Source organism: Phyllostomus hastatus, unplaced genomic scaffold (genome assembly GCF_019186645.2).
Source record: "Phyllostomus hastatus isolate PE091 unplaced genomic scaffold, TTU_PhHast_1.1 phas_scaffold_760, whole genome shotgun sequence".
Taxonomy (NCBI): domain Eukaryota; kingdom Metazoa; phylum Chordata; class Mammalia; order Chiroptera; family Phyllostomidae; genus Phyllostomus; species Phyllostomus hastatus.
In genome coordinates this window covers 1,825,851-1,852,187 of record NW_025334040.1, presented here as the reverse complement: position 1 = coordinate 1,852,187, position 26,337 = coordinate 1,825,851, and the positions used below count along the sequence as shown (strand labels likewise).

The following is a 26,337-nucleotide window of genomic DNA, read 5'->3' as shown; positions in this document are numbered from 1 at the left end:
ATGGGAAAAAAATGAATGCAAGTTACCCCCACCCCTTGTGTTTCCCTGCAAGTGCTTGAGAGCAAAAGACTCAGTTCTTGCTTCTGCACTTAGGGGATGTTGTGAGGGCGTGACCAATGGGCAGGGTGGGATGCTGCAGCCTGGCTAGTGGTTATCCTGGGCAAATATAAATCTACATACCCAAAGCCTGAGGACAGAGTCTGGGTCCTGGAAAAACATGCTCGAGGGTGCCCTTTGCTGTTAGATCTACAGAGAAGTGTCCGGGCTTGGGCAGAGACCACTCTGCCTGTTCCCAGAAGCTGAGGACCTGTTGTTGAAATCCCCTGCTGAAAGCCCAGCAAACACTCCTATTGATAGCTGCTTCTGGAGCCCTGGCAGTGCCCTCAGGGACCTTCCTCAGCCCAGAGCTGTTACTAGCAGCCCAAGGGCTCACCCCTCTGCACACCCATCCTTTTGTGACCACAGCACCACCACCCACTACCCGTTTCCAGCTCCAGCCGAGGGCTGCCTGGGCGTTCATTTTAACCTCCTGCCTTGGAGAGAATGTGGAAGGGGAGAGGATCTGCAGCGACTAACTGCCCGTCGAGACGCCCACACCCCCATCTCTGCTGCAACTCCAACCTTGGTTGGACTCTTGGTGATGACTACAGTTACCAACCATTCAGCTTTTGGCCACCTCCCAGTGACAGCCAGGGCCACAGAGGTGTTGACAAGGTAACCAAAAGCTTCCCAACATATGGAAGGAGTGTTCCTGACACCCCACAAAAACTCGGCAATGTGAAGTCCTTTTTTTTTTCTTTTTTTAATTTATTTATGTAAGTCAAATGCAGAGCAATTTCCTGCACTTTTAGATGCAGGTGTCAGAATGAGGTATATAAAACATGTACACAGAGAAATGCTTTTATAGAAAAGTAGAAACCAGTAATAGTCTCTTCAGCATCACTTAACAGCAAGGGACCCCCGAGGCCTAGGTTCCCTCGCCCGTGGAAACAGCCTGCTAAAGAGAACAGTCCCCACTAATCCCCCTCTCCACATGGGGCAATAGAAGGGCTTCGGGGAAGAAAACTCCGTGGACAGGGCATTGCTAAGGCCTCCGAGTGTGACATCAGGGCTTGGAGGCCCTGCTGAGCTGCTGGCACAGTGCAGCACAGTGCCATGGGGAAATGTACTCCCCTCGGCCTTGCCTGTAACTTTATAATCTTGGGTGTCACTTCCCCCTCTGGGAGCCCTAAGATCCCTTCCAATGATTCTGACTGTTCTACAAGTTAGGGGTTGGGGCCCCAGCTCTAGTGCCTTCACTAGAAGGCGATGGCCTGGCCACAGAGCAACCTGTACACTCAGGCCACTGCAGGGGTCTGAGCTATGATTACTTGACTTCTGAGCTTAGTTTCCACGTTAACCTCTCAGAAGCAGCTCACAGGGCCCTACAGTACGATCCCTGTAGGTTAGCTGGCTGTTGTCTTATCCCTACAAAATGAAGAGAGGTCACTGTCCACCCTAGAGAGAGACTGGGGTACCCCAGGTCCACCTCACGTCCTGTGGCCTAAGGCAGTCTCGGATCCTTCTCTCCCCTCTTCCTAAGTGGAATGTTCAGTGCAGTTCTTCCTTTCCTTTCGAGACAGGAAGCGTCTCTGGGCCCAGGCCCGGCCCATTCTTGTCAAGGCACATTGCTGCCAGACCAGCGAGCTGGAGCACACCCAGCAAACCCCAGCCTCGACCCCATACTCAAACCACAGTTCTGACTTTTGTACAAATTCATTTCCGGTTCCCAGAGGTCAGTAGGGAGTTCCACCCCAAATATTTTTTAAACTAAATATATATTTCTAAGTGCTCCCTCTTGACCGGCTTGACCTGAAGGATGAATAACAGTGTGCGCCACATAAGCCCATAGAGAACAAACGGAAAGGTGGAGAGTGAGGCCACCTTAGATAATGAAGCACAGAGGAGCCTGGGGGAGCTCCCTGTCCATCCCTGATTCGGTTCTGGGGCACAGGCAATGTCTGGAAGCCCTTGTCAGCAGCACTGCTATGGGGCTGCTGCTGTCGCCATCCACAGGCAAAACCCTGCTACAGGGATGGAGAAAGAGCACTGGTGGGACTCTACCCATCTTCGCCCTCAACCCACAGCACCACCTGCTTCTGTCTTAGGAGTTCCCAAAAACAAAACAAAAAAAAAACCCGGAGAAGAGTTTTAACCACAACAAAAAGTGTAGCTCCTCCCAGCTGTAGGAGGGTAGGCCATTCTGTACCAGTCCCTGCATGGGCTCCTGCCCATCGTGGGGGTGCTCAGGCCCCAGGGGTGCCTGCCTGTCCCATAAGGGGGGCACTGCCCTCCTGAAGGTCGACTGGTGTCTCACTGGTGTGGACCACAACAGTCTTCTCATCCACGATCTCACAGGTGGCGTTGGTGAAGGCAGACAAGGGTAGGGTGATTCTCTGCATCTCTCTCTCACACATTTTCTGGTCATGCTGCTCTTTCAGGTCCTTCCCCCTGGCAAGAAAAGAGGGAGGCATTCAGGCTGTGCCTTCTGCATGACTCTGTTTATCAGATAGCATCTCAGAAGCCGGGCAGGGCAGGAGCTAGCTGTGGTCACGGTGAATCAGTGGCTGATGACGCTAGATTTCTGTTCTGCCACACTGCCTTACCCCAATAAGGACCTCCTACACCTCTGGTGTTTTTCCTCTTCTGTAAAATGGGGGTAATAGTAATATGGACCTTACAGAGCTACAGGGGGGCTCGAGGAAGAGAACATAGAAGAGACTCTTAAAGCAAGACACAGTTTTGTTCTTTCAGCCCAGGACTCCGAGAGACCCAGGGAGCTATCAGCCCTCACCCATGAAGTCCAGAAAACTCACCTGACCACCCTGTCCTGAGACGGTCATCTTATTCTAAAGCCCCAGGTGTGAGCCCCAGCTGAAAACATGGACTGTCCCCAACCCATGCACAAGGCAAAAAGAACTCTGAGGGCTGCTTAGGTCAGTGGGAAACAAGACAGTGACCATCAGACCCCTTAGTTTTCACACACCTTTGAATTCTCATAGTGTTCGGTGACCCAGTTGGCATGGTCTTGCCCTATTTTTTTTTTAAGATTTTATTTATTTATTTTTAGAGAGAGGGGAAGGGAGGGAGAGGGAGAGAAACGTCAATGTGTTGTTGCCTCTCACACACCCCAAACTGGGAACCTGGCCTGCAACCCAGGCATGGTTCCTGACTAGGAATTGAACCAGTGACCCTTTGGTTCATAGGCCGGTACTCAATCCACTGAGCCACACCAGTGAGGGCTGGTGTTGCCCTTTTTACTCACGTGGAGTACTTCATTCTCAACTGAACCCAAGGAATTAGGTCTCAGCGTTCATTTTATAGATGAAGAAATAGCCCAGAGAAGTTAAGGAACTCTCCGATCACATGGTGGACTCAAACCAGTCTGTCAGACTCATACTCAGAGAAGTTAGGACCTGATCAGGGTCACCCCCAAAGAAATGGTAGGGCAGAGACTCAAACCCAATGTTCTGGCTGCACATATAGGGCCCTTCCCACTGGACCAGGCTGCCCCCATTGCAGGCCAAAGGGTCTGGTGAGTGCCTAGAACACTGCACAACAGGACCCACACCCAGGACCTAGGTCAGCACCCTCCAAAGCCAGCACCTAGACACACAGGCTCAGCTATCAGAAGAAATCTTCCTGGAAGGAGCCCCCTTCCACCCAAAGAGGCCTTGCAACAGGCCTCTGTTTGATGGATGACTTGATACAACACAGGCCTGCTTCCTACTTCAAAACTCCTGGGGGAGATGGCTGAGATCTGACGGATTACACACCCTCCGTGATGTGGGGTGCAGTGACAAGAGACTGGAGAAGGATCCTGAGAAAATGATGGGCTGGAAAGGAAGGAGTTTGCGCAGGTGCCTCAGAACTGTCTTCAACCGGTTCTCTAACGTTCTAGTACCAGCTCGGCAAACAGCCTCGCTGAGCCTTGCCTCCCTCGTCTGAAAGGAGGATTATATCTATCTCAAAATAAGATGATGAAAGTGAAAGCATTTTGAAAACAGTGGAACTGCTGAAAATTGATAGAAGGCCCTAGCTGGTGTGGCTCAGTTGGCTGGGCATCATCCGGCAAACCGACAGGTCACGAGTTCGATGCCCCGTTAGGACGCTTGCCTGGGCTCCGGGTCTGGTCCCCAGTCAGGGCGTGTGCAAGGGACAACCAATCGATGCTTCTCTCCCTCTCTTCCTCCCCTTCCCCCTGGAATCGATAAAATAAAATAAAGATTTTTTAACTCAGAAGGTTATTATGATTTGCCCTGAATATGACTTGATTCACCAACCAATGTTATCTTAATCTGATTTCCCAAGGAAACTCTCCTACTGACGAGCCAAGGCAAGTATTGTTTATGTGACCTCAGCAACTCCCCTCCTCTCTGGGCATTCATTGCATCATCTGTGTAACAAGGAGATGGACTTGCGTTCCCTCCAGGCCCCTAACATTCTGTGACATCTCTCGCATGACACATGCCCTGATTCCCTAGTCCTCATTGTAAGGTCACAGAAGGCATAGCATACACACCTTTAGGGGGTAAAAAAGATTTCCCATTAATGGGGCAGAGCAGGGTTGGAGAGTGGCCAAGGGTAAAGGAAGCAGGTGCTGGGACTCACCTGGATTATAGCCTTATCCATCTAGAAGCCTCAGAACACACCCAATTCCAAGTACCCCTGTTAACAATGTCTGTGAGTCCTGGAGATACAGTGGCTGCCCCCAGCTCACCTGATGGTCTGAGACAGGCCACCAGGTCTGCTGTGCCGCTGGCCACCAGGCAGCTCCGTCCTTTCTTGCTTTCCTTTGGTGGGGGTGGGGGGTTGAGGGGAGGCAGCCAGGCTGTTGTCTCACAGCCAAGAGACAACAAAAGGCTTATTCATTGGCTCAGCTCCTCTCCTAAGGGGGTAGAGTGGTGTTGACTTACAGTTTTCCCTTACCTTTTTTTTTTTAAATCAGAAAATAAGTGCTCCCTCCAGAGCTAGCTAGCACAGGCACTACACTTGGGTGAGGAACAGGAAGCTGCGGACTGGCCTTGTGGCCTAGACGACCGGCACAAAGACCTGCCATGCTAAACCCTCACCCACCCCCACCTGCCACCCTTCTTCCCCCGAAAGGAAGCTTGGTGCCTGCTTGCCCCACTCTTCCCAGCCAGGGGAAAGCTCCATCCCATTGGCGTCCTGGCCTTTTGGCAGAGTTCAAGGCTTGCAGTAATTCTATCCCTGACTGCTCCAGGGCCAGGTTCAGGTGCTGTGCTGCCCAGAGAGAGCAGATGTGGATGAAGATATTCTTTGGGAAGTGGGCAGGGCCGGTGGAGGTACCTCAGACCCCCTATGGGCAACACGGGTTTCTTCAACTTATTCCATAACTCTAAGCCACCGCTGTCTCCCTGGTCAGAAGCAGTGCTGTCCTGCACTGCTGCTCAGGCAAAGTTCCTCAAGGCAGCTAAGGTCACTAACGCCAACTGTGTGCCCAAACTATACTGTGTCATTTCATCTTCACAACAAACCCGCATGCTGTCTGCTAGGGCTTCTCTTTCAGAGATGGGAAAGCAGGGGCAGAGAGGTCAAATTACTTATTCAAGCAAATGGCAGAGCGGAGATTTGAACCTGGTAGTGCCTGCAGCCACCAGCAGGTAATAAACGTTCTAGGAAATATTAGAGCTGGGAGGATCATCATAGCTAACTCCTGCCCCTACACCATTTTAAAGAAGCAGAAACTCTGACAAAACCAGAGAAGGTAAATGACTTGTCCAGTGTCACACCCAGAATCGGCAGCAGTTCCAGAACTAGACCTGGGTTCTTTTGACTTCTAAACCCTACTGTTTTATGTTGAATGTTTCTCTTTTTCCTACCGTCCTTTGCAATTCAGGGCAAATTTGCATGAAACTACTGGGTCTCTCTGGACTTTCAAGAAACACTGATAATCCTTTGACACACCTTATTAGCCATGTAGCTGGGACGTTGCATTTAAATCCTCTAAGTCTCAGCTCCTCACTGTAAAATCATTCGTGTAAAAGTGATCCTTCTAGGGCGGTCATGAGGCTCGGACAAGATCGTCAGGGGAGAGCATTCAGCATAGCCTTACTTACTAAGAAACGTGTAAATGTTGGCTGCTACTGCAACTGTTTAACCTGACGGGTGCTCTACTGTCTACATTTACTCATTATAATAATCTTGGGTGAGTGGGCGTGGGGTTGCTGTGGTGTGTGTGGAGGAGGGATATATCCCCTTTTAATAGGCAAGAAACTGGGGTACAGAGTATCAGAACTCACACTCAACAGCTCTTTCCAGGGCATTCTATTCTCTGATGGTGGGGGACAGCTTGCCCAGCCCGCATACAGTTTCCTGTTCTACGGTCTGCACTCTACTTTTGTGAGCAGAGGAGCAGTCAGGTGGTTAGCGATGAGGAGTCTCGTGATGTGGTTCTCACCCTGTACAGGACGGTAAATTCAGAGCAGTCTCATGACAGCCTGCAGGAGCAAATCTAGCAGAGAGGCCTGACTTCCTCATTGGCAGAACTGAGCTCTGAATGAAGGTTTAGCCAATTCGAGCACCTGGAGGCCTGGAAACTGTCACAAGATTAGAGGAGAGTGCACTGCTACCCGGTGGCTAAGGAAGGAGGGCTCAACTCAGCCAATGTGGTTTGGTTCTGATTCCGAATTGTAGGCCAGGGCCACAGTGTTTCATCTAACTCTCTGAAATGAATGAGCAGCCGTCCCTGGACCTGCCATGTCCACCAGCTCACTGGGGTGAGGTGGCTAAGGAAGGGACTCGGGAGACCCTCTCAGGTCAAATGCACTTCCTGAATCACAGAAAAACAGAGAAGGAAGAGGGCTTGGCTTGGAGGGTGCTAGGAGAGTACCCACATTTTACAGACAAGAAAAACAACTATCGTTTACGGTCACTGAACTGAGCAGCCGCATGCTCTAGCTACAGCGATGCTGTGGAGTGGGAAAGAGAAGCATCTCGCCCAACGTCACGAGATAGGTAGGTAGTGGCACAGTGGAGGCTTGGCCTCACCAAATGCTAGGAGGGTGACCTCAGGCAAGGTGTATAGGTGTATATCCTCTCTCGCCCCGTTTCCTAATCTGTAAATTGGGAATAACCACAGCATTTGCCTCAGAAAGGTGATTGTGAGACGTGAGTTAAAGTACGCAAACTGCTCGACACAATGTCTGGCATAAGGTAAATGTTCCCTACTGCTGCTATTGTTTTTTGTTGTTGGTGGTGTTATTATTATTAACACCAAACACGTCCCTTTTTCACCTATAAAATGAGGAGGGTGACTGTATCACCTCTAAGGACACTTTAGACTTATTTCATGCTGGGTGATCCACTGGAGCTATGGGCTCAGACATGGCCCTTGACACTGGACAATGCAGGCCACCATGTCACTTCCCTTACAGAAAGCCTTCTCAGACCACGGAGAGGAAAATCACACTTAGGGCTGGAAATCAAATCCCCTGATTTTGCCCAAGAAAGGCAAATGATTTTCCCAAAGTCAGACAGTCCTATAAAAAGTTAATGCAACTCTGGCTTATCATCACGTGCCTGTCACTGAGCTCGATAGCTTTTTCTTTTTTTCTTTTTTTTAATGAATTTGCTTGTAAAGGTGGAATTCTATTTTTTTTTTAAGATTTTATTTATTTATTTTTAGAGAGGGAAGGGAGGGAGAAAGAGAGAGAGAAACATCAATGTGGGGGTGCTGGGGGCCGTGGCCTGCAACCCAGGAATGTGCCCAGACTGGGAATCGAACCTGTGATGCTTTGGTTCGCAGCCCGAGCTCAATCCACTGAGCTACACCAGCCAGGGCAGCTTTTTCCACATGGTATCTCAGGGGCCCTCTCAAAATAAGCATCCCTTCTCCTGCTGTCCCAGCCACAGGTTCCGTCCCTGTGAGCCTCCTTGGCTTTCTGAAATGTGGTGAGGAGCAGTAAATAGGCTCTTTGTCCTACAACTCACTGTTTTTTCTCCTTCCTGAAGGCCAGACTTATGGCTCAGGAAATTCAAACCCCAAGCAAAAGTGGTGTGTGGGTTTCTCTTCCTGTAGCAGAACCTCCTAACTCCCCCAAAAAGTTCAATCTCTGGGTCCCCACAACGAGTTTCTGGACTAATTTCTGCAGTGTCACCCATTTCCACACCAGACACACTGGATGAGACACATGGGGAATTTGGTGTCAAAAAAAGCTGGGTTTGAACCCAGGTCCTGCCACTCCCAGAGTGTGACTTTGAGTGAGTCACGTGACCTCTCTGACAAAGGTTTCCTTATCTGTAAAGCGGGGAACAAGAACCCTTACCTCACAAGGCTTTGGGGTGAGGCATAAAGATACCAGGAGAGGGTCTGCCCTAGGTCACTGGGTAAAGACTAGAACCAAGTCTCTCCTTCTTGAGCTGGCTTCCCTCTTTTGACACCTCACTTTCTTTGTGGGTAAGAATGCCACAAAGGAATCCGACTCGACTTTGCATACCTTTCTCCCCTCCTCGGAGGGAGCCCAGAAGAGAAGCTACTGACCTTTTGTAGGTGTATCCCAAGACAATGCCAGCTCCGACGCCGATGATTATCACCATCATGGTAATGCCCAGCACATAGCCTGCCGAGGACAGGACACAAGGCCCCGTTAGCCTCACCCCAGACAATCAGCAAATATCTCCTCATGAATCCAGTAAGGGCAGGGTAGAGCAGTCATACCCAGGGTTCCCAGGTCCTTTTTCTCCTTGGAGTTCACCCGAACTCGCTGGCTGATTCCAATCACTGGCTGCACGGCTGCCGCCTCACTCCCGGCAGGCAGGGCATTGGCAGGAGCAAACACCTGCACCTCGTCTCCACTTGGCACTTCAGGTGTCTCCTCAGCTTCTGCCCTGGAGGTTGACAGGTCCTGGGAAATAGTCTCTGGAGGTGAAGTGGGAAACAGCTCTCATCAGAGAGTGGCCTGAGTGAATTCCATAGTTGAACTTGTCCTTAGTGTTGGGGGAGGTGAGGAGGATCCACCTTAGATCCACCCACATCCACTGAAATCAAGCCCTACTCTAGGGGCAAGACCAGGCCAGAGAGTGCCACCCCACAGCTGGGACAAGGCAAATGTGAGGGGAAGGCGGTAAGAAAAGGCCTCTCCTGCCTCCCCATCTTCATCTGCTCAAATCCTTGCTATCTTCCAAGGTTCAACTCAGTTGCCATCTTCTCCAGGTGTCAATCACGACTCCTCTGGGCAGCTGACTTTACCGAGCCCACGCTTTGTGCCAATCGCTATGTTATAAGATTACATATTCCACTGAATCCTAGAAAAACTGTCTTGCTGCCTCGGGACCAACAAGGTTGCACTGGAGAATCTAACTTGGACTCAAATCTGAACCCTGCCATTGCCTTAGTAAATCATTTAACTTTTCTGAGACTCAGACGCCTCAAACATCTTATACATGGGGCATTGTAACGCTGTCCGACCGAGACTCGGGTCCCTGCGGCTCCACTCCCGAAGGCCACGCTGCGGATTGCTCAGGATGGGAGCTCACAGCCTAGGGGTTGGGCCTCGCCTCTTTCAGTTGTTTACAAGGCTCTGGAGGAGGATGAGCTCACTCTGGGCAGCGGCGGCCAATGGGCTTGAGGTCCCGTGGCCTGGAGACAGTCCTGGCCAATCGGACGGCAGGGCATGGGGCGGGGCCGGCCGGGGTCGTGCCGCCGCACGTGCGCGGTAACTGTAACTGCCGTTCCCAGCCAGCCCTGGTCCCGGGGCCCCGGGGATCCCGGGGATCCCGGGTGGATACCTGGGCAGCTCAGGTCTTCGCAGCGCCGCTTCTCCGGGGCGCCGGCCTCGCCGCTCACGTAGCACCAGGGTCCGTGCGGGTCCTGGTCCGGGTTCCGGCAGTAGCTGTGGTTGCCGGCGCCTGGCGGGGAGAGAAGGCGCCATGGGCGGGGGCCTGGACTGCGGCCGCTGCCCGCCCCCCCCCGCCCCCGCCCCCCGGGCCCTGAGCGGACACTCACCCGACTCGGGGGCAGAGGCCAGGGGACTGTGCGCATCCAGCCAATTGAGGCAGCGGAGGCCCGGCGTGGGGGCGGGCTGGTCCGCTCGATACAGGTGGCCGTTGTCCCAGAAGCAGCCTGTGAGAAAGAAGAGCCCACCAAACACTGATGGGCGAGCAGGGGAGCCCAGGCCACCTGAGCTAGGGGGAGACCCTGGACCCTGCTGGGCTTCCCTGACTCGCGTGGAAAACCCTGCCGGTGCCTGAAACACAGCCTTATTTATTTATTTATCTATCTATTTATTTAATTTTATTTTTAAGCCGGAAAGCACTGCACAAGTGCTAAGGGTTGCAGCCCTGGAATTTGTGGCCCTCATGCAGGGGAGTACGGAGAGGGCCTGGTGGTTTTGGTTCGATGGGCTCAGGCCTGAATTCACACCCCTATGTTGTGATTCCATGTCACATAAACTCTGGTGTTCCCCTCTCCGCAGATAGGAAACATACTTCATAGGGAACATACCTTCCTGAGAGAATTCTACAAAAGCCGTGACTCAGTCAGGCAAAAGAGAGCCTCAAACGGAGGGAACCTGCGTCATCTGCTGCCTAGATGTTAACTAAACTCCCACTCCCCTCTGCAGAAGAGCCATAGGAGAGGCTGCGGAAGGAGGGCTGTGTCTGGCCGCATCGTGCAAAGCCTAGAAAAGGACAGGACTTAGGGAGTAGGAGAGATGAACCCCCAAGTTCCATCCACTCCTGAGCCACAGGCAAGGAAAAGGAAAGAGAAAGTGGCTACTAGCCTTTGTTCTTAATGGCAAAGATGGAGCTGCAAGCCCCTGGCAGGGAAAAAAGGAGGAAAAGAAAAACAAAACAAAACAAAAACAAAAACAAAACCCCTTACAGGGGACAACAGAAACCAGCTAAAAGCCTCCTTTCCTGTCATCTTCCTGTGTAGCCTGGCCATGCTGGGGGAATAGGAGCTTCACCCTCTCTGCTTCATTAAGTTGCTGCAGAAAGGAAAGATTGTAATCTTACCTCCAGATCCATAGGTTTTAGCTAGGAGCATGTAGCTGACGAGGAGTGTTTGCACCCAAGCCGGCAGCATCCTCACCGCCTTCATCTTGCAGGTGATTGACCAACCGGGGTCCTCTTGGCGGCAGCTCTGCGGGAGGGTCCCAGCCTTGCAGTCGGACCTGCCCTTGTTATGTATGCTCTTCTGGTAAACAGCCTCTCTTTAGAACTGGGAGCTTCTCAGCTGGCTTTTGCAGCGAGGTGTTTTTTTTGGCTGAAAGGCGCCCCCTGGCTCCTAAGCTTCCAATGCCATGTAAGATCACTAACCCAGCGCCAAGAGTGCAACTCGGCCACGTGAAGAGAGGCAGAGAAATTCAGCTTGTGCTTAGCAGCTCGTCAGTTTGAGACCTGTACTGACTGCCTCCCCAGGGCTTTTCATCTCTTCTGGTTTTATTTGTGTGAGTACAGGCAGAAGAATTCTGTCAGAGGCATCACTGGGGGGAGGGAGGTTTGGAATTGCAGTCACTAAGGCAGAACAATTTAGGGAGGACATGCTAGCTACAACAACAGAGAGGAACCCTGGACCACAGAGGGGGCACGGATAACAGGATCCAAGTGGAAGTAATTCTTTATACCCCTCCTTGAAAAGGAAAATGGCTTTTGTGGGTTACACATGTTTATATGAACACTGTGGTGTTGTTTTTTTAAACAGTGTATTTTTGCCAGGCTCAGATCATCACATTCCTTGGTTATATTTAGAGTCTGGGACTTCCTATATGGTAGGAATACAGAAGGGGTCTCTTTAGTTGAAAACACATGTTATGCAAATACTGGGATATTTGCACAACTGTATTTAATAGTCTTTCCTTTCTATCAGCTCTGAATTCATATAGAGGAAGTTAAGTTCAATGTTTGCTGCACACGCCCACCCCGTGGGAAATCCATTTGCAGCGATTTATATCCATCATTAAACCTCACCACATCCATATGACTTCGGCGTTTCGGAGTTAGGCAGAGGGCCCTCTTCCTGTTTGGCTGATGGTTCGTGTTCCCAGGCAGCTTCAGTGAACTGAGAGAGAGAGCAGAGTGATTTGCCAAGACTACCTTGTGACTCAGGCAATTCTGAAAATAGAAATGAGAGGCTGATTCCGTCTGAGGGCTTTCATCTCACAAGCAGTCATTTAGAGAGTGGGAAAACACTTTTTTTAAACATTCTGAAAGTTTTATCAAGGAAGGAAGCTAGTGTCCATCCAACGAATCTGAAGTGCATTTGAATTCACTGCAGCCAGGTTTCAGACACTGAAAGGACAGAGAGGCACATTCAGTTTACTCTGAAGATAAGTCTGCTGACAGTGTTTGGTTCCCTCAGTCCTTTTAATAAGATATGTTGCTTTGTTGTTGCAATCACTCTCCTATCTCAGGTGTCTGGTGCTCTGACTCCTGACTTGGTCTGTACTAGGAATCGCACACAGAGTCTATCAATTTACCCTTTCTCAACCATATACACAGATAGCCTAAAATTTTAGAACTTAACAATTCTAACAATATTCAGGGGTCTTTTTAAACACTATTAAGTTTACAAATGTGGAGAGAGCCTACTACATGCTAGAGTTAGTTCTAGATACTGAGAATATGTCAGTGAACAAAATATTTAAAATATCTACCCTCATATTCTGGTTTGGGAAAGAACTGGTAAATATATAACATGTCAGGTGGTCTTTAAGTGCTATGATGAAAAGGGAAACGTAGTAAGGAAGAAAGTAATGGGGTGGTATTTCACTTGCTGAAGAAATCTTACCCTCTTCTCTGGGAACCAGTAGGACATTTCAATAGACAAAGGCCGAGGGGGAGGGGTTTCTTTGCACAATTTTCCTTGCAGGTCCTAAATACTACGACAGCACTGCAAAAGATATGCGATGTTATTTTGTTTCATTACCTTAAATATATGGGCTTCAGAAAATGACAATACATGTTTTGAGTTCAGAGTAATGGGTTGTTCTTTTGAATTGATCCCTCAGCACCTAATGCACTGCCCTTGTATGCAATGAGTACTCAATTATCATCTGGCAAAATGCTCCACCTTAGACTGTGAGGAGCTAGTCTGCTAAATTGCAATCCTTTTTTCTCTGAGTACGTTAGAGACAGGCTGTACACAGGCCAGCACTTGCACCATTTTCAGATTACCCACCGCACCCATGTAGGTGTGCTGGTATTTCTTCATCAGAAACCCAAAGCTTCTTTACTTGTTGCTATCATTTAATTTTTCTATTTAAGAAACTGCTGTCTTCTCTAACCCACATGCCTGGATATGGAGCAAAACCACGTTTTGTGGTGTACGTCTTATCAGGAGCTGCGTTGCCTAGAAAAGATAGAAGCTAAAGGAGATTTTTATTTTTTGGTCAGTTTAATCATCTCTGCTTTTTCTCTCCTGTCAGTGTGATTTGATTTTTTTCAAGAACGATGAACTTGTCCCTTGGTCCTTCATAGGCATATTCTAACAGGTTCGGTACCTTCTTTCCTCAGGGGAATCGGATTTAGTTCAGAGATGTGGCTGTCACCATCACTGATGATGTTTTGTTTTTTTCCTCATGATTTGGGTTTGAACTTTGGTTCATACGTTGGTACGTTATGGCCACGTTTTATCACCTACAGCTACTCCAAACTTCTGATTTCTTCTAAAAATATTAGTACAACAATAATATCATTAGTCAAATAGTGATTTGGGGTGTTTCATATTCCTGAAGACAATGCCGTGAGGTATAATACTCATTTTGCTAACTATTTCAGGGATGTTTAACTATTGGTTTCAAATTAACCAGTGCTAATCCAGAGATAAAACTGTACCGTTAACTCAGGAAATAGCCTCCGGAGCATTTCCCAAGAAGGATGGACAGTTCATTTTGATAACATATTTTAGTGGAAGAGTTCTAATAAGGGAGCTATAAAGCTGTTAAAAGGCTTAAGAATCCTTTTTGTCAGCAAAAGAGGGCCAAGGTGTCGGTAAAAGTCTTCAGAGTGAGAGCTGATGAGTTGGTTCCAGCTCTTCCCTTCACAGCATGTGCTGTACAAGTAGCCACTGAGCTATTGCCGAAAGACATTTCAGTGCCTAATTGCAAACTGAGCAGGGGATGATTTTATTAGGGAGCTTATTAAGGAAGTAATATTGCAGTCAAAATATCTAAACCCAAGGCCATTTCTTTGAAAGTATGGCCTTCAGCGAATTAGGTTATTTCCATTTTGGTACCTAGTTAAGTGTTCAAGAAAGGTTTGAAATAAAGGGGAAGAGCAGAGCACTGCCTAAGGAGAAAGAGTGTAATAAGTCTGCGGAGAGCAGTGGTTTTTTAAGGGTAAGTGATAAAACACAGGTTACTTTCAGAAATGGACATTCCGCACTGGGGAACTGAGGTGCCACAAAAGCAGAGAACTTGAGAACATCACATCACGGGTTTTGTGGGAAAAAAAGGGAAGCGGAAATTTCTGAATGAGAGTGGATTTTGACTGTAGCCATCTTTAGAAAACGTGGCTTTCGCATTGAGGAAAATATAGGCTTCAGTGTCGCAGGGAGAACATGAGATTACAAACTTAATTACTTTGTAAAACTAGGCTGTCGGTATTTTAAGGTAGATTAACCCAGTAAGCTACAACTGTGCCTCTTTTGGAAGGGATTCCAATACTCTCCAAACTTAGCAAACTGAATCTGCAGCTTTGAAAATTCATCAATAACCCAGTATGAGCTTTAGCACTGACATTTATAGCGATAGAAGCAGTATGTTAAGTAAGTAAGAGTGTAGGCTTTGGAAAGGCTTGGATTCCAGTCTCAGCCCTACCGAGTGATCTTAGGTCAGTTACTTAGCATCCGTAAGTCTAAATTTCCGTAGCCCATTATTATAGTGGCTAAGAATAGAGGCACCACCCTGACTGGTGTGGCTCAATGGGCTGGACACTAACCTGCAAACCGAAAGGTTGCCAGTTTGACTCCCCATCAGGGTACAGCCTGGGTTGCCGGGGACAGGTCCCCTGCTGGGAGCATGCAAGGGCCGGTTTTTATCAGTCTCACCCACAGAGCTAAGCACGGCAGTGCCCAGGCTTTGTACTCCCACGGCCCCCTTGGTGCTGAGGGGGGATTGGGGGCTGGTTGGACAGCGCAGGTTCCATCGGCCTCCTCTGGCCTGTCTCCTGCAGCCTCCTCCCTGCACCAGTGCCCAGAGCTGCAGAGTGGCCCCTGTCCTGGGACCTGCACCGGGCCCTCCAGGGACTGGGAGAGACTTCAGGGACCATGGTTGGACTAAAGCCTTCGGAGATGCCTCCCACAACAGCCGTGAAATTCCTAGGGGCGGGCTCGGCTGCCTGTTTCGCTGATCTCCTCACCTATCCACTGGACGCGGCCAAGCAGAGATTTTTTTTTTTAAAGATGGAAAAGACTTTAGCATGTGTGCTGGCTTGGGAAAAGGAGTTGGCAGAGACTGTGAAAACAGAGGAAAAGGGGATAGTCAGTGGCAAGCCCAGAGTGTGCAAATGGGAAAGGGTTAAGACTTTACTCTAGTGCACTGTTGGTGGGAATGCAGACTGGTGCAGCCACTTTGGAAAACAGAATGGGATTTCCTCAGAAAACTAAAAATGGATATGCTTTTTGACCTGGCAATTCACTGCTGGGATTATACCCGAAGAATCCTGAAACACCAATTCAGAAGAACCTATGCAGCCCAATGTTCATAGCAACACAACTTAACCAATTGTTTCTCTCCCTCTCTTTCTCCATTCCTTCCCCGCTCTCTAAAAAATAAATAAAATCTTTTTAAAAAAGAGTACGGGCACCAATGTCAGGATTCAAATCCCAAATCTGTCACTTACTAGTGATGTTATTTTAGGGAAGCTGTTAAACTCTATGACTCAGCTTCCTCATAGGGAGGGAGAGATGAAAACACTCTGTACAGTATTGCATAGTCACATTCACCGAGTCCTGAATAGACGGAGCTGTGTCAGTTTTGGGGTTAGTAACTTCTAACTTAGAAGTACTGGGTATATTTGCTATCTTCGAAAAATTTATAATCTGGTTATGAAACTCAGGATTACACTTAATAAAGTAAAGGAAATGTAGTTTTTATATGTAGATATGAAAGATTGTGATACAGACAAAGGATTGATTCAATTATTATTTATTAAATGTCTGCTGTTCACCAGGAAGGCCCTAAACTGAGGACAGAGGATACAACAGTGAACCCTGCAAGGTCCTTGTTCTTGAGAAGCTACAATCTGTGAAAGAGCAGATACTAGCAGAGAGGCCAAACAACAGACCGAAATAAATGCTACAGTAGAGATTAGTACTGGGGGCTGTGGGAGCTCACAGGGAGGGTATATGGCCTAGTTTTAGGAGGTCAGAAAAAGCTTATCAGAAAAAGTAAACTATGGAGGGTCAAGGAGTTAATATTCTTGGTAGGTGAGACAATGAGCAGAAGCCTGGAAGTGTGTAGGCTGCTACTGTGGTTAGTGAGTGTTCAGGGTGGTGATTAAAGTGAGGCCACACAACAAAGAGGTAAATAAGCACTCACTGACCAGGTTATGGAGGTTCTCCAGTGTGGACTTTACCCTGAAGACAGTGAGAAGCCAGTAAAGAGTTTTAAGCAAGAGAATGACAAGAATCACTTACATTTTAGTGAGGTCACACAGGCCACAGTGTGGAAGATCAGAGAAAGCTAAAACCGAAAGCCAGGAGGCTTTTGTATGATCTAAGTAAAAGAGAAGAGAGGGCCTGGACCCAAAATTGAGGCCATCTGGGTTTTAATCCTGCTCTGCCACTTAATAGCTTTGTGACTCGATGCAGATTACAGTACTTAATCACCCTATGTCTCTGCTTGAATTGGAGATGATGATGATAAACTTTACCTTAGAGGCTTGTTGTGAGGGTTAAAGCACCTAGAACACACCTGCCTGGCACAGAGGCGTGCCAGGCACACAGTAAGTGCTCCATAAATGTAGGCAATGAGGCTGAAGAGAGGCAATCTAGGAAGAATAAGCAAGACTCGGTGAGTGAGGGGATGTCAGGAGCAAACAGGAGAAGCTAAGGAAGTTGGTTTCTGGTTTGGGAACTTAGGAAATGGAGGTGCCATTCACAGAGATAAGGAACAAGAGGAAAAGCAGGTTCGGGGAAGGCTGAGAAGATGTAGCCAAAGACGAATGGATTGCTACCAGGAGAGCATGGTGTTCGAGAAGCTAAGGTGGGGAGAGTGTTTCAGGAAGGAGGAAGTGGTCCGCACTGCCACCAGGAATGTCCAATGTGAGAAGAGCTAGAACGAATCCATTGGTTTTAGGCACAAGAAGGCCATTGGTGACTGTCAGGAAGGTGTTTGGTGGTGGTGTTGGGGGGTGGGGTTAGCTAAATACATGGATTATGGAAGGAAAAGGAGATGATGAAGGGAGACTGAGAGCAGACATCTTCAAGAAGTTCAGCTGAGAAGGACTGGAAGTGACTGGAGGGATCATGAGCAAGGCTGACATTGGACCCAATAAACTGATTTGGCCTACTGGTGGGGTGGATTTCTGAGTGGTTGTGTATCCTTTCTAATAGCCAGGGAGGTTGAGAAGTGGAGCTGATTTAGGGACAAGTAGTGGCCTTGCCTTACTGGTTTTGAATTTGACATAAGGGCAAGGTATGCAGGTAGAAATGCCCACCAAACAGTTTGATATAGAGCTAATGGTGGGCCAACTGGACAGAAAATCAAAGTAAGACTCAGGTGAGTGCAGATAACTTGAGGAGGTACCAGAATAAAGGCAGGCTGGCAAGAAGGCACAAGGGAACTTTGGATGCAGCCTTAGCATTTATGAGCCCAATGAGAGCATGTGAACTCCACGAAGCAGGACGCTGATAGCGTGGGAAATGGGTCTCAAAGCAGAGGTAAGAAGAAACCAGGCCTCAAATACAGACTCCATAGCTTAACAAGAGTATTTGCAACAAACGGGGGAGTTCAGAAACAGAGCCCAGGAGTTCTAAGCAAATGACTACTCAGCCTTTCTGAACCTGTCTACTTTATCAGAGACTGCTTTTCTTCCATCATCTCAGTTCCCACTGGCCATCTCTCCCCTTCTGCACCGTCCGGTCGATTACTCTCTTCAAAACTGTATTCACCCATCTTTTCTTATGGTTTGCTTTATCCCATCTCCTCTTAGGAAATATACTTTAAAGAATCTGTATGTCAGGGCCTTACTGGTGTGGCTCAGTTGGTTGGGCATCATCCCACAAAGCTAAAAGGTCACTGGTTCACCACTGGTTCGGGTCTCAGTGAGGGCACATGCCTGCTTTGCGCGTTCAGTCCCGGGCTGGGGCATGTATGAGAGGCAGCCGGTCAGTGTTTCTCTCCCTCTCTTTCTCCCTTCCTTCCCTTCTCTCTAAAAAATAAATTAAAAATAAATAAATAAATAAATAAAGTTAAGAATCTGTATGTCAGGAAATACTAATACATGTTTTTTAAGATTTTATTTATTTATTTTTAGAGTGAGGGGAATGGAGGGAGGAAGAGGAGGAGAGAAACATCAATGTGCAGTTGCCTCTCGCGTGCAGCCTATTGGGCTGAGGGGACCTGGCCCGCAACCCGGGCATATGCCCTAACTGGGAATTGAACCAGCGACCCTTTGGTTCACAGGCCCATGCACAATCTATTGAATTACACCAACCAGGGCAGGAAACACTAATGTATTTTATAATATGTATTCTTCAGTCTCTTATGGTCAAATAGAGAGAGAAGAAAAAAAGAATTCCAAACCAGATCACAGATTGTGACTGGAAGGAAATGCAAGGACAAGAGAAATCAACGTCATCATGAGGCCCAGCCCTAAGATCTGATTGCTGCCCTTCCCACCCTCTGGAAGCCCAGAAGCGAGCAGCGTTATGGGTGGTGTCATAAATAGACTCAGACTGGCCCCAGCGTGGCCAGACCCTCAGTGCAATAATAGAAAATTAAGTGCCAGCTCCAAACAGTCAGTGTGTTCTGTGCATTCCCCAGTGATATTTTCTACCTGGAGCTTTCTTCTACATTTACTTTAATGGCTCAGTTGGAAGTCAGCCATCACTGCTAAGTGTTCTTGAGTTTTTATGCAATAGTGGCAGCAGCTTCCTTATCATCCTGACGTTAGAAGTAAGAGATCTTGCCCTATTGCAGCCAGGCTGATGCTGCCCAGGCGGTGGTGGAGTACTTCCGCTTTCTAGGATCCTGTCCTCTCCCACACTGAGTGGCCTAACCTTTTGTCACCTTCCCGAGTCATCAGATTTATGAGAAAGCCTCCCATTCCTAGAGTGGCATTGTCATCAGCTGGTAGTATACTTTTGTTCTGAGTCTCTGATCTCTTGGAGATAGTGGGAAAATCTCCAATAAGCATGAAACTGTTAATATATGTAAGACATTTAGAAAAGTGCCTCACACTTGTTAAGAACTCCTGCTATCATTATGAATATTGTGGTAACTGCCACCGTCTAGGGTCAGAAGCTAGAGCCTAGCTAAACCTCTGGTTTTGCTCTTACGCTGGTTACACAGATCCAAATTATCTGGAAATAGCTTTTATAGTATTTGGCTTCCTCTCAGTTTTGTGACCAGTGTCAGCTCAAAGAATCTTAAGAAGGTTACAGTGTTGTCACTTGAGTATTTTTGCTTGTTGGAGCTTTACCATCTCCTCCCTGGATTCCTAAGAGACGCTAGTCCTGACCCGACAGTGGGATGGATAATCCAGCGGCCCCCTCACAGACGTGGGTGGGTGCCTGTCACCACTTGTTTATCTTCTGTAGAGAAATGTTTATTGCCGTCCTTATTTCTTAATTGGGTTGTTTGTCTTTATTGTTGTTGAGTTGCAAGTTTCTTATCTATTCTGTATACTAGATTTTTATCGATATATGAGTTATTTTCTCCCAATCTGCGGGTTGTAGTTTCACTTTCTTGATAGTCCTTTGGTGCACAAAAGTTTTTAATTTTGACGAAGCCTAACTTACCTGTTTTTTCTTTGGTTGCTTGTACCTTTGGCGTCACGTGTGTATCGGCTGTCCGGGCGCTGTTTGTTGAAAGGCCATCCTTTGCCCACGGAATGCTCTTACCCTTGTGGAAAAATCAATGGACTATAGATGTATGAATTTATTTCTGGACTGTCCATTCTATTCCATTGATAGCTGTGTTTGTCCTAATACTAGTACTGTAGTGTTTTGATCACTGCAGCTTTGTGAATGCTCTACTTTTCTTACTCCTAATGCACTTCTGATTTGTAGTACATTTGCATAATATCATCAGTATTTTGTTCCCTTTTTACTTTTCACTTTTTTTTGGAGCAGGTATTTCCATGTGGACCATTTCTATAATCAATACCCGTATCATTTAGAATCATTACAAAGCGTTTGTTTTATTGCCTTACTGTGCTATGGGTGGTTTTGTCAAGCTCTTGTTTGACCCCGTTTGCTGGGTTGGTTTTTACTGCTCTACACAGCCTTGTTTGCACTGTTTCTCCTGAACCCAGACTCAGGAGTAGCTGTCAGGTGCCACCCCTGGATGCCAGGGAGTGATGGCTGCTGTTTTTAGTCCTTCCTGACCAGAACTTGAACTACTCCCATCCGCCTCAGCTCAGACCCCATACTTCCTGCCAGGTGTGGACTGAACCTCTGAGGCCTGCCAAGGAAACCTCTTTCTTGACTCAGAACTTCCCTGAGGTCAAGAGTGGTACCAGCCTTCGAACCTGCTGTATGCTTTTTTGTAAATTATTGCCCTAGAGATGCCACACGAGAAAGAACCTGTCTTTTGAACTTATCTCAAGCATTTGCGAGTGTTATTTGCATACGTAGTGCATCACTATCTTTAGAAAGGGGGAACTTCCAGAGATTACGGCACTTGTTCAAGGCTGCCCAGTGACCTCACAGTGCTTCTGGGAACAGAATTCATCCTCCACTCCTGTGGATTCTCTTCTCATCAGCATTACTGAACACTCCTTCCCTGCTGGGCAGTGGAAGATAGAGCTGACATCTCAGTATTTTCCCCAAGGGAGGTTTTGAGTTTCATTTTACCTGTTCTTGTGAATAACACAGATAGGGAGCCCCAGCAAAATAACTCACATACACTGTGCCACTCCTTTTTTTTTTAAAGGTTTTATTTATTCATCTCTAGAGAGAGGGGAAGGGAGGGAGAAAGAAAGGGAGAAAAACATTGATGTGTGAGAGAAACATCAATTGGTTGCCTCCAGCACACTCTTAGCTGGGGACCTGGCCCCAGGAATTGAACCGGTGAACTTTTTGTTTCACAGGCTAGCACTCGACCCACTGAACCACACCAGCCAGGGTCGCTGTGCCACTCTTTGAAAGACCAAGATCATAGGCTCTGGCAACAGATCTGAGAGAAGAGGGGACGGGAGAGAAACTGTTCACAGCTTCAGTGTATTCTGAACTCTAGGAATTTGGGATGAGCAGAGATGTTCAGTTTTCTCCCATGACTGTAGTGGTTATTGACCAAGTCGTTGATTATGTATAAGCTTTCCCTATGGTAATTTTCAAACGTAGGCAAAAGTACAGAGAATAGCACAATGAATTACTAGGTGCCCGTCACCCAGCTCGTGGGGTCATCAACACGTGGCCAGCCACTCCTGTTCCGTCTTTCCCCCCAGGCACTCCCTCTCCCCTCTGGATTGTTGGGAACCAAGATCAGTATATTGACCAAGCTTTCAGTTTCAGTTTCGGTTTTTTATTGGCCCAGCTTTCTAGTTTCACTAGAAACTGTTCACTGTTTCCCTGAGAGACTCGGGTGTGTGCTCCCACTCAGGGTGCTTCCAGCGGTTTTACTGAGCTCGGCATGCGTTCTCCGGCAGGTTTTCGCATTGGTGAAAATCATAGGAATTTCCTGGCCTCAAACTCTTTTCTTTTGTTTCTCCCACTCCCAGAGTCCCGTGAAGCTGTCACACACCTTCACTTTGACCCAAGTGCTTGGACCTCCGCTCACCAGTTCTCCCAGTTCATCAGTTCTAGTGTCTGAATTCGGTTAGGGACTTAAACAGTATTCTTTATATGCAGTGCCTAGCCTGGCACGTGTTAGGTGCTTAGTAGATAGTTGTTTGTGCCTGAGTGGATGAGTTCTGTTCGGCTGTCCATTTGCTGGAACCACACAATCAGCTGTGTATTTTAAATGGGGAGAAAGTTATCTGAGCCTTTTGAGTAAGTACTAGTAGCTTTTATGCTTGACCCTCCTGTCTAGCTGAAGAATCCGAACTTTGCTGGCTCCCCCTGCTGGTCCCTCCTGGGCAGTTGCATATAGGTGCATCTGGAGGCCAAGGGTTGGGGCCAGAGCCAAGCTCTGCCCAGGGAAAATAGAAGGTTGTTGTGGAGTGCCCCAGCCAGTTCAGGCAGGTCTGAGGGGGACGAGAGCAGCTTGCTGGGTGAGGACAGTTCTGGGAAGTGCAGCTTTCTGTGTGAGGGGCAGGGTGCAAGGTGGCCCATGGCCAATGCCAGTCAGGGGAGCAGGGTGAGGGCCTGCAGCACCGGAAGACCATGAGTGTCGTGACCACGTGGGCCTGAAAAGAGCTAGTCATTTTGTGAGGTTCAGCTTCTGTACTGACAATAGAGACGGGTTTCTTCTCCCCTTCAGACAAAGCAGCCTGGGGTCAAGCATAGTCCCCATGCGGACACAGTGCTACAGAGTTTTATTTTGGCCGCCTGTGAAAGCTGAGGCAAGGAGGGTGGTGAAGGTAGATGGGAGTGTCCCCCGAGTTCGTGTACAGGGTCCCACCTCCCTCCTTTGAAGGCCAGTAGCAACTCTGAGGAACCCTGGGTGAATGTCCTGCTGGGGCCTCGTCCCTCCACCCTCTGTAAATGCAGCAAATTCCTTGCACTTACCCCCCGGGTCACATTTCTGGTTGTTTATACGTATTTGTCTTTTCCACAACATGACTTTCCAGAAAATGGGCTGTGGCATAACGAACATTGCCAGCCTCCAACCAGCTGCAGGCATCTGGTGAAGGAGGGTTAAAGATGGTAAGACACTAGGGGCATACCCTTCTCTCAGACCCCGTACCCCAAGTGCCAGTGTACTTCCACTCACAGGTGAACATGGAAAATAGGCTCGTGTTCCCTTTCAGGACATAGAGGTAAGCATGTGACTTTCCCCAGGACACAAGGAAGGGAGCCCACTTCGGGAGACTCCAGGGTGTGAAAACTGCCATTGGACCTGAGTGAGTGTAACTATGAAATGGTCATTACAAAGAAATGTTTGGAAGGAATCCGTTTCTGTACTGGGTGTTGGATGTAATGTGGCAGTGGGCAGAGTCTGCATTCTAATGGGGGAAGGCAGACCATAAACAGATACATATACAACGTGGCAGGGGTGCTAAGTACTAAGAAGGAAGAAAGGCAGGGAAGAGGCGTAGGGCAAGAGTGCGTCGTTTTAGATTCGGTGCCAGGGAGCACACGTCTGTGGAGGTGAAGGAGCGAGTCCTGTGACTGTCTGGAGAAAGGGTGTTCCAGGCAAGGGGACTCAGGCATGCACAGGCCCTGAGGCAGGAGCAGGCTTGGCTTCTGAGAGTGACAGGGAGGAGACCCACGTGGCTGGAGCTGAGTGAGTGAGGGGGAGAGTGGGGGAGAGTGGTACGAGCAAGGTCAGAGAGGGAGCTGGGGGCCAGGTCATCTGGGGCCTGGTCCACCTGGGCCAGGGCTTCCCATTCGCTTTGAGTGAGATGGAAAGTCATTGGAGAGTTTCGAGCCAAAGGTAACACGGCCAGTTTACGTTTGAGAAGTCTTACTCGGGCTGCAGTGATCACAAGGAGGCAGGGATGGAGAAGGGGGATCAGTTGGAGGACAGTTTCTAGACAGAGGTGACGTGGCTTGGATGGGGTAGACACAGTTTAAAAGAACAGCCAGCAGGGTCAGTTCGTGGATTGAATGTTGAGTCTGAAGGGAAATTCACCGGTTCTGTTTCTACTTTTAAGTGAAATACCTATTTGATCTCCGAGTGGAGATACCCACTTCAAATAATAATAGACATTTCAAATAATAGGCTCCTCAAAAGAGTACGTAGCCCTGGCTGGTGTGGCTCAGTGGACTGAGTACCGGGCCTGCGAACTAAAAAGTTAGGGCACATGCCTGGGTTGCAGGCCAGGTCCCCAATGTGGGGCGCACAAGAGGCAACCACACACTGATGTTTCTCTCCCTCTCCTGTTCCTTCCCTTCCCGTCTGTCTAAAAATAAATAAAATCTTTTTAAAAAGTATAGCCAATACAGTTTACATAGTGCTTTACAGTTGACAGTGTTCCAACATAAGGAAGTTTGCTTTCTTTCCATTGTACAGATAAGGGAGGTGAAATTCAGAAAGGTTTGCACAAGAGAGCCAGTTTTTAAGTGCTGCCACGCGGAGGAAGAAGTCTGGAAGAGTAGCAGCCAATCAACAGAGAAACAGCTGCTTCCCCTAGGCAGTCAGGTGGGAAGACCGGCACCTCCCCAGCCGGTTCCCAGCCCAACCGCAGAGGGGAGGAACGGTAAGAGGAAGTGGTGGAGGGCGGGCCTTTGTTGTTCCTTCTCCCGCTCTCCGCCCGCACCTCCGCGGCTGCGCCAGGTTTAGCGTCCCTGGGACGGGCCGGGGCCAGAGCCAGAGCTTGGAAGGTAAGCTTCAGATGAACATTTTAAAAAAGGAATGTTTTTATTTGTGTAAACATTGAAAACAAATCTTAAATACCAGAAGGAGACTAGTCTAATTCCCGAAAGTAGCCGAGAATCTGTGGCATCCATCATTAAGCGTCACAGTAAGACAAAGGGGTTTGACTGGGTGTCACCGAGGTCAGCTGTTGAGAGCCATCAAAAGGCCCCACGCGTGCAGGGGGTGAGATGCCCCCCAACCCGCTGCAGCTGCACTTCCTTCCTGCCTGTTTCCCGTGCATCTTTTTAAGCACCGTTTAGATCTCGCTGCCTGGACGATTTTGTTTTTTTCCCAGCCTGTTATTTTCTCATAACCACTTTTAATATAAACATTTCCCCCAATAGTATTAAACTTTTTTTGGTAATCATCAATTTTAAATGGCTTTCTGTGAACCACATTTTACAATTATCTTTGAGTGTCAAGCTTTTAAAGATAACTTTGTTAGATAGCTTCCTTCAAGAAGAATGAAATGACTGGTTTGAAGGATATGAGCATTTTTAGGCTCTTGATAAATTATGACAAATTATTTTCTTAAAAAGTTCTGCAGCCCTAACTGGGTAGCTCAGTTGGTCAGAGCGTCGTCCCAATATACAGAGGTCATAGGTTTAACTCCCAGTCAGGGCACGTATACGAATTAACCAATAAATGCATAAATAAGTGGAGCAACAAATCAATGTTTCTCTCTCTCTCTCTCTCCCCCCTTCCTCTCTCTAAAAAATCAATACATGAAAAAATTTTTTTAAAAGTTTTGCCATCACGACAACCATGCAGGCAGCAGACACGGGCACCACCAGAGCCAGCGGCCAGGACAGCCAGGATGGCTACGGCAGCCCCCGCGGCGGCAGCAGCGTAGGCGGGGCGGCCGCTGCAGCCGGCGGAGCCACCGCACTCGTGACCGGAAGGCCGGGCAAGAGACCACATATGTTCACCCTCAGTGTGCCTTTCCCGTCCGCCTTGGAGGCAGACATCGCCTGTGGGTCCCTGGCCCCTGATGCGGAACCCCACCGAGACGCGGTTCGGAAGGAGCTCTCAGTGAGCGGCAGCGTCCTCGCGGCCCGCTGGAGAGCAGAAGATTCTCGCCTCCTCCGAATTTCCATCGTCAGCTTCCTTGACCAGCTCTCTCTGGTGATGCAGACCATGCATCGCTTTGGGCCCCCTCTTTCCCGCTAAACCTGGGCTGGGAAAAGGGGCCTGAGGCCCAGCCTCGTGCGCGGTGCTGGGCAGTGGCTCCTTCCCGCAGCAGGGATTCATCCCTGCAGTAGTTGCGGCTTCGTGCTGGGCCCCAGTCTTTTGCCTGCGCTGGCCCTGGGGCGCTTGTGGTCCACTTGTTGTGTTTAGTAAATAAATGGCTGGTAGTAGTATTATAATGAGAGTTGTTATTTAAATATTGGTTATTTATTGCAAAAAAAAAAAACAACAACTGGCTGCAAAATTCCTCCCGGGAAATTGTCTTTGTTCATTCACCCCCACATTGGGCCAGTCTCCCAAACTAACCCCCGAGGTCTGCCTTGAGCACCCCTCCTTCACAGTCTGCTTGCTGGCTGACGTTTCCCAGCAGTTTTTACACAGTCTGAAATGGCCCTTTTCTCCCTCAGTGACACGAAGGGACTTGCCACTCTGACTCTCCGCTGGCATCTGGACTTCAGGGGCAAGTTTGCCTACGTCCTCCCTTCTCCCAGCCACCCTGCCTCCCCACACCCAGCCCGGT

General features: G+C 48.6%; 2 protein-coding genes across 2 annotated transcripts; one reads left to right on the top strand and one right to left on the bottom strand.

The window, feature by feature from the left end:
- Window positions 1-786: 786 nt before the first annotated feature.
- PIK3IP1 (phosphoinositide-3-kinase interacting protein 1) lies at window positions 787-11,449 on the bottom strand. Its single transcript, XM_045826823.1, has 6 exons — window positions 11,017-11,449; window positions 10,007-10,123; window positions 9,790-9,909; window positions 8,720-8,920; window positions 8,543-8,621; window positions 787-2,490 (listed from the first exon to the last, which is right to left on the bottom strand). Exons 1-6 carry the CDS (start codon window positions 11,099-11,101, stop codon window positions 2,286-2,288), a joined length of 807 nt encoding a protein of 268 aa, XP_045682779.1. The 5' UTR covers window positions 11,102-11,449; the 3' UTR covers window positions 787-2,285.
- A 13,011-nt stretch (window positions 11,450-24,460) lies between these two features.
- Window positions 24,461-26,001, top strand: LOC123810953 (EKC/KEOPS complex subunit LAGE3-like). The gene is made up of 2 exons (XM_045826824.1): window positions 24,461-24,595; window positions 25,376-26,001. The coding sequence occupies exon 2, from the start codon at window positions 25,395-25,397 to the stop codon at window positions 25,797-25,799; it is 405 nt and encodes a 134-aa protein (XP_045682780.1). The 5' UTR covers window positions 24,461-24,595; window positions 25,376-25,394; the 3' UTR covers window positions 25,800-26,001.
- The last annotated feature ends 336 nt before the right edge of the window (window positions 26,002-26,337 follow it).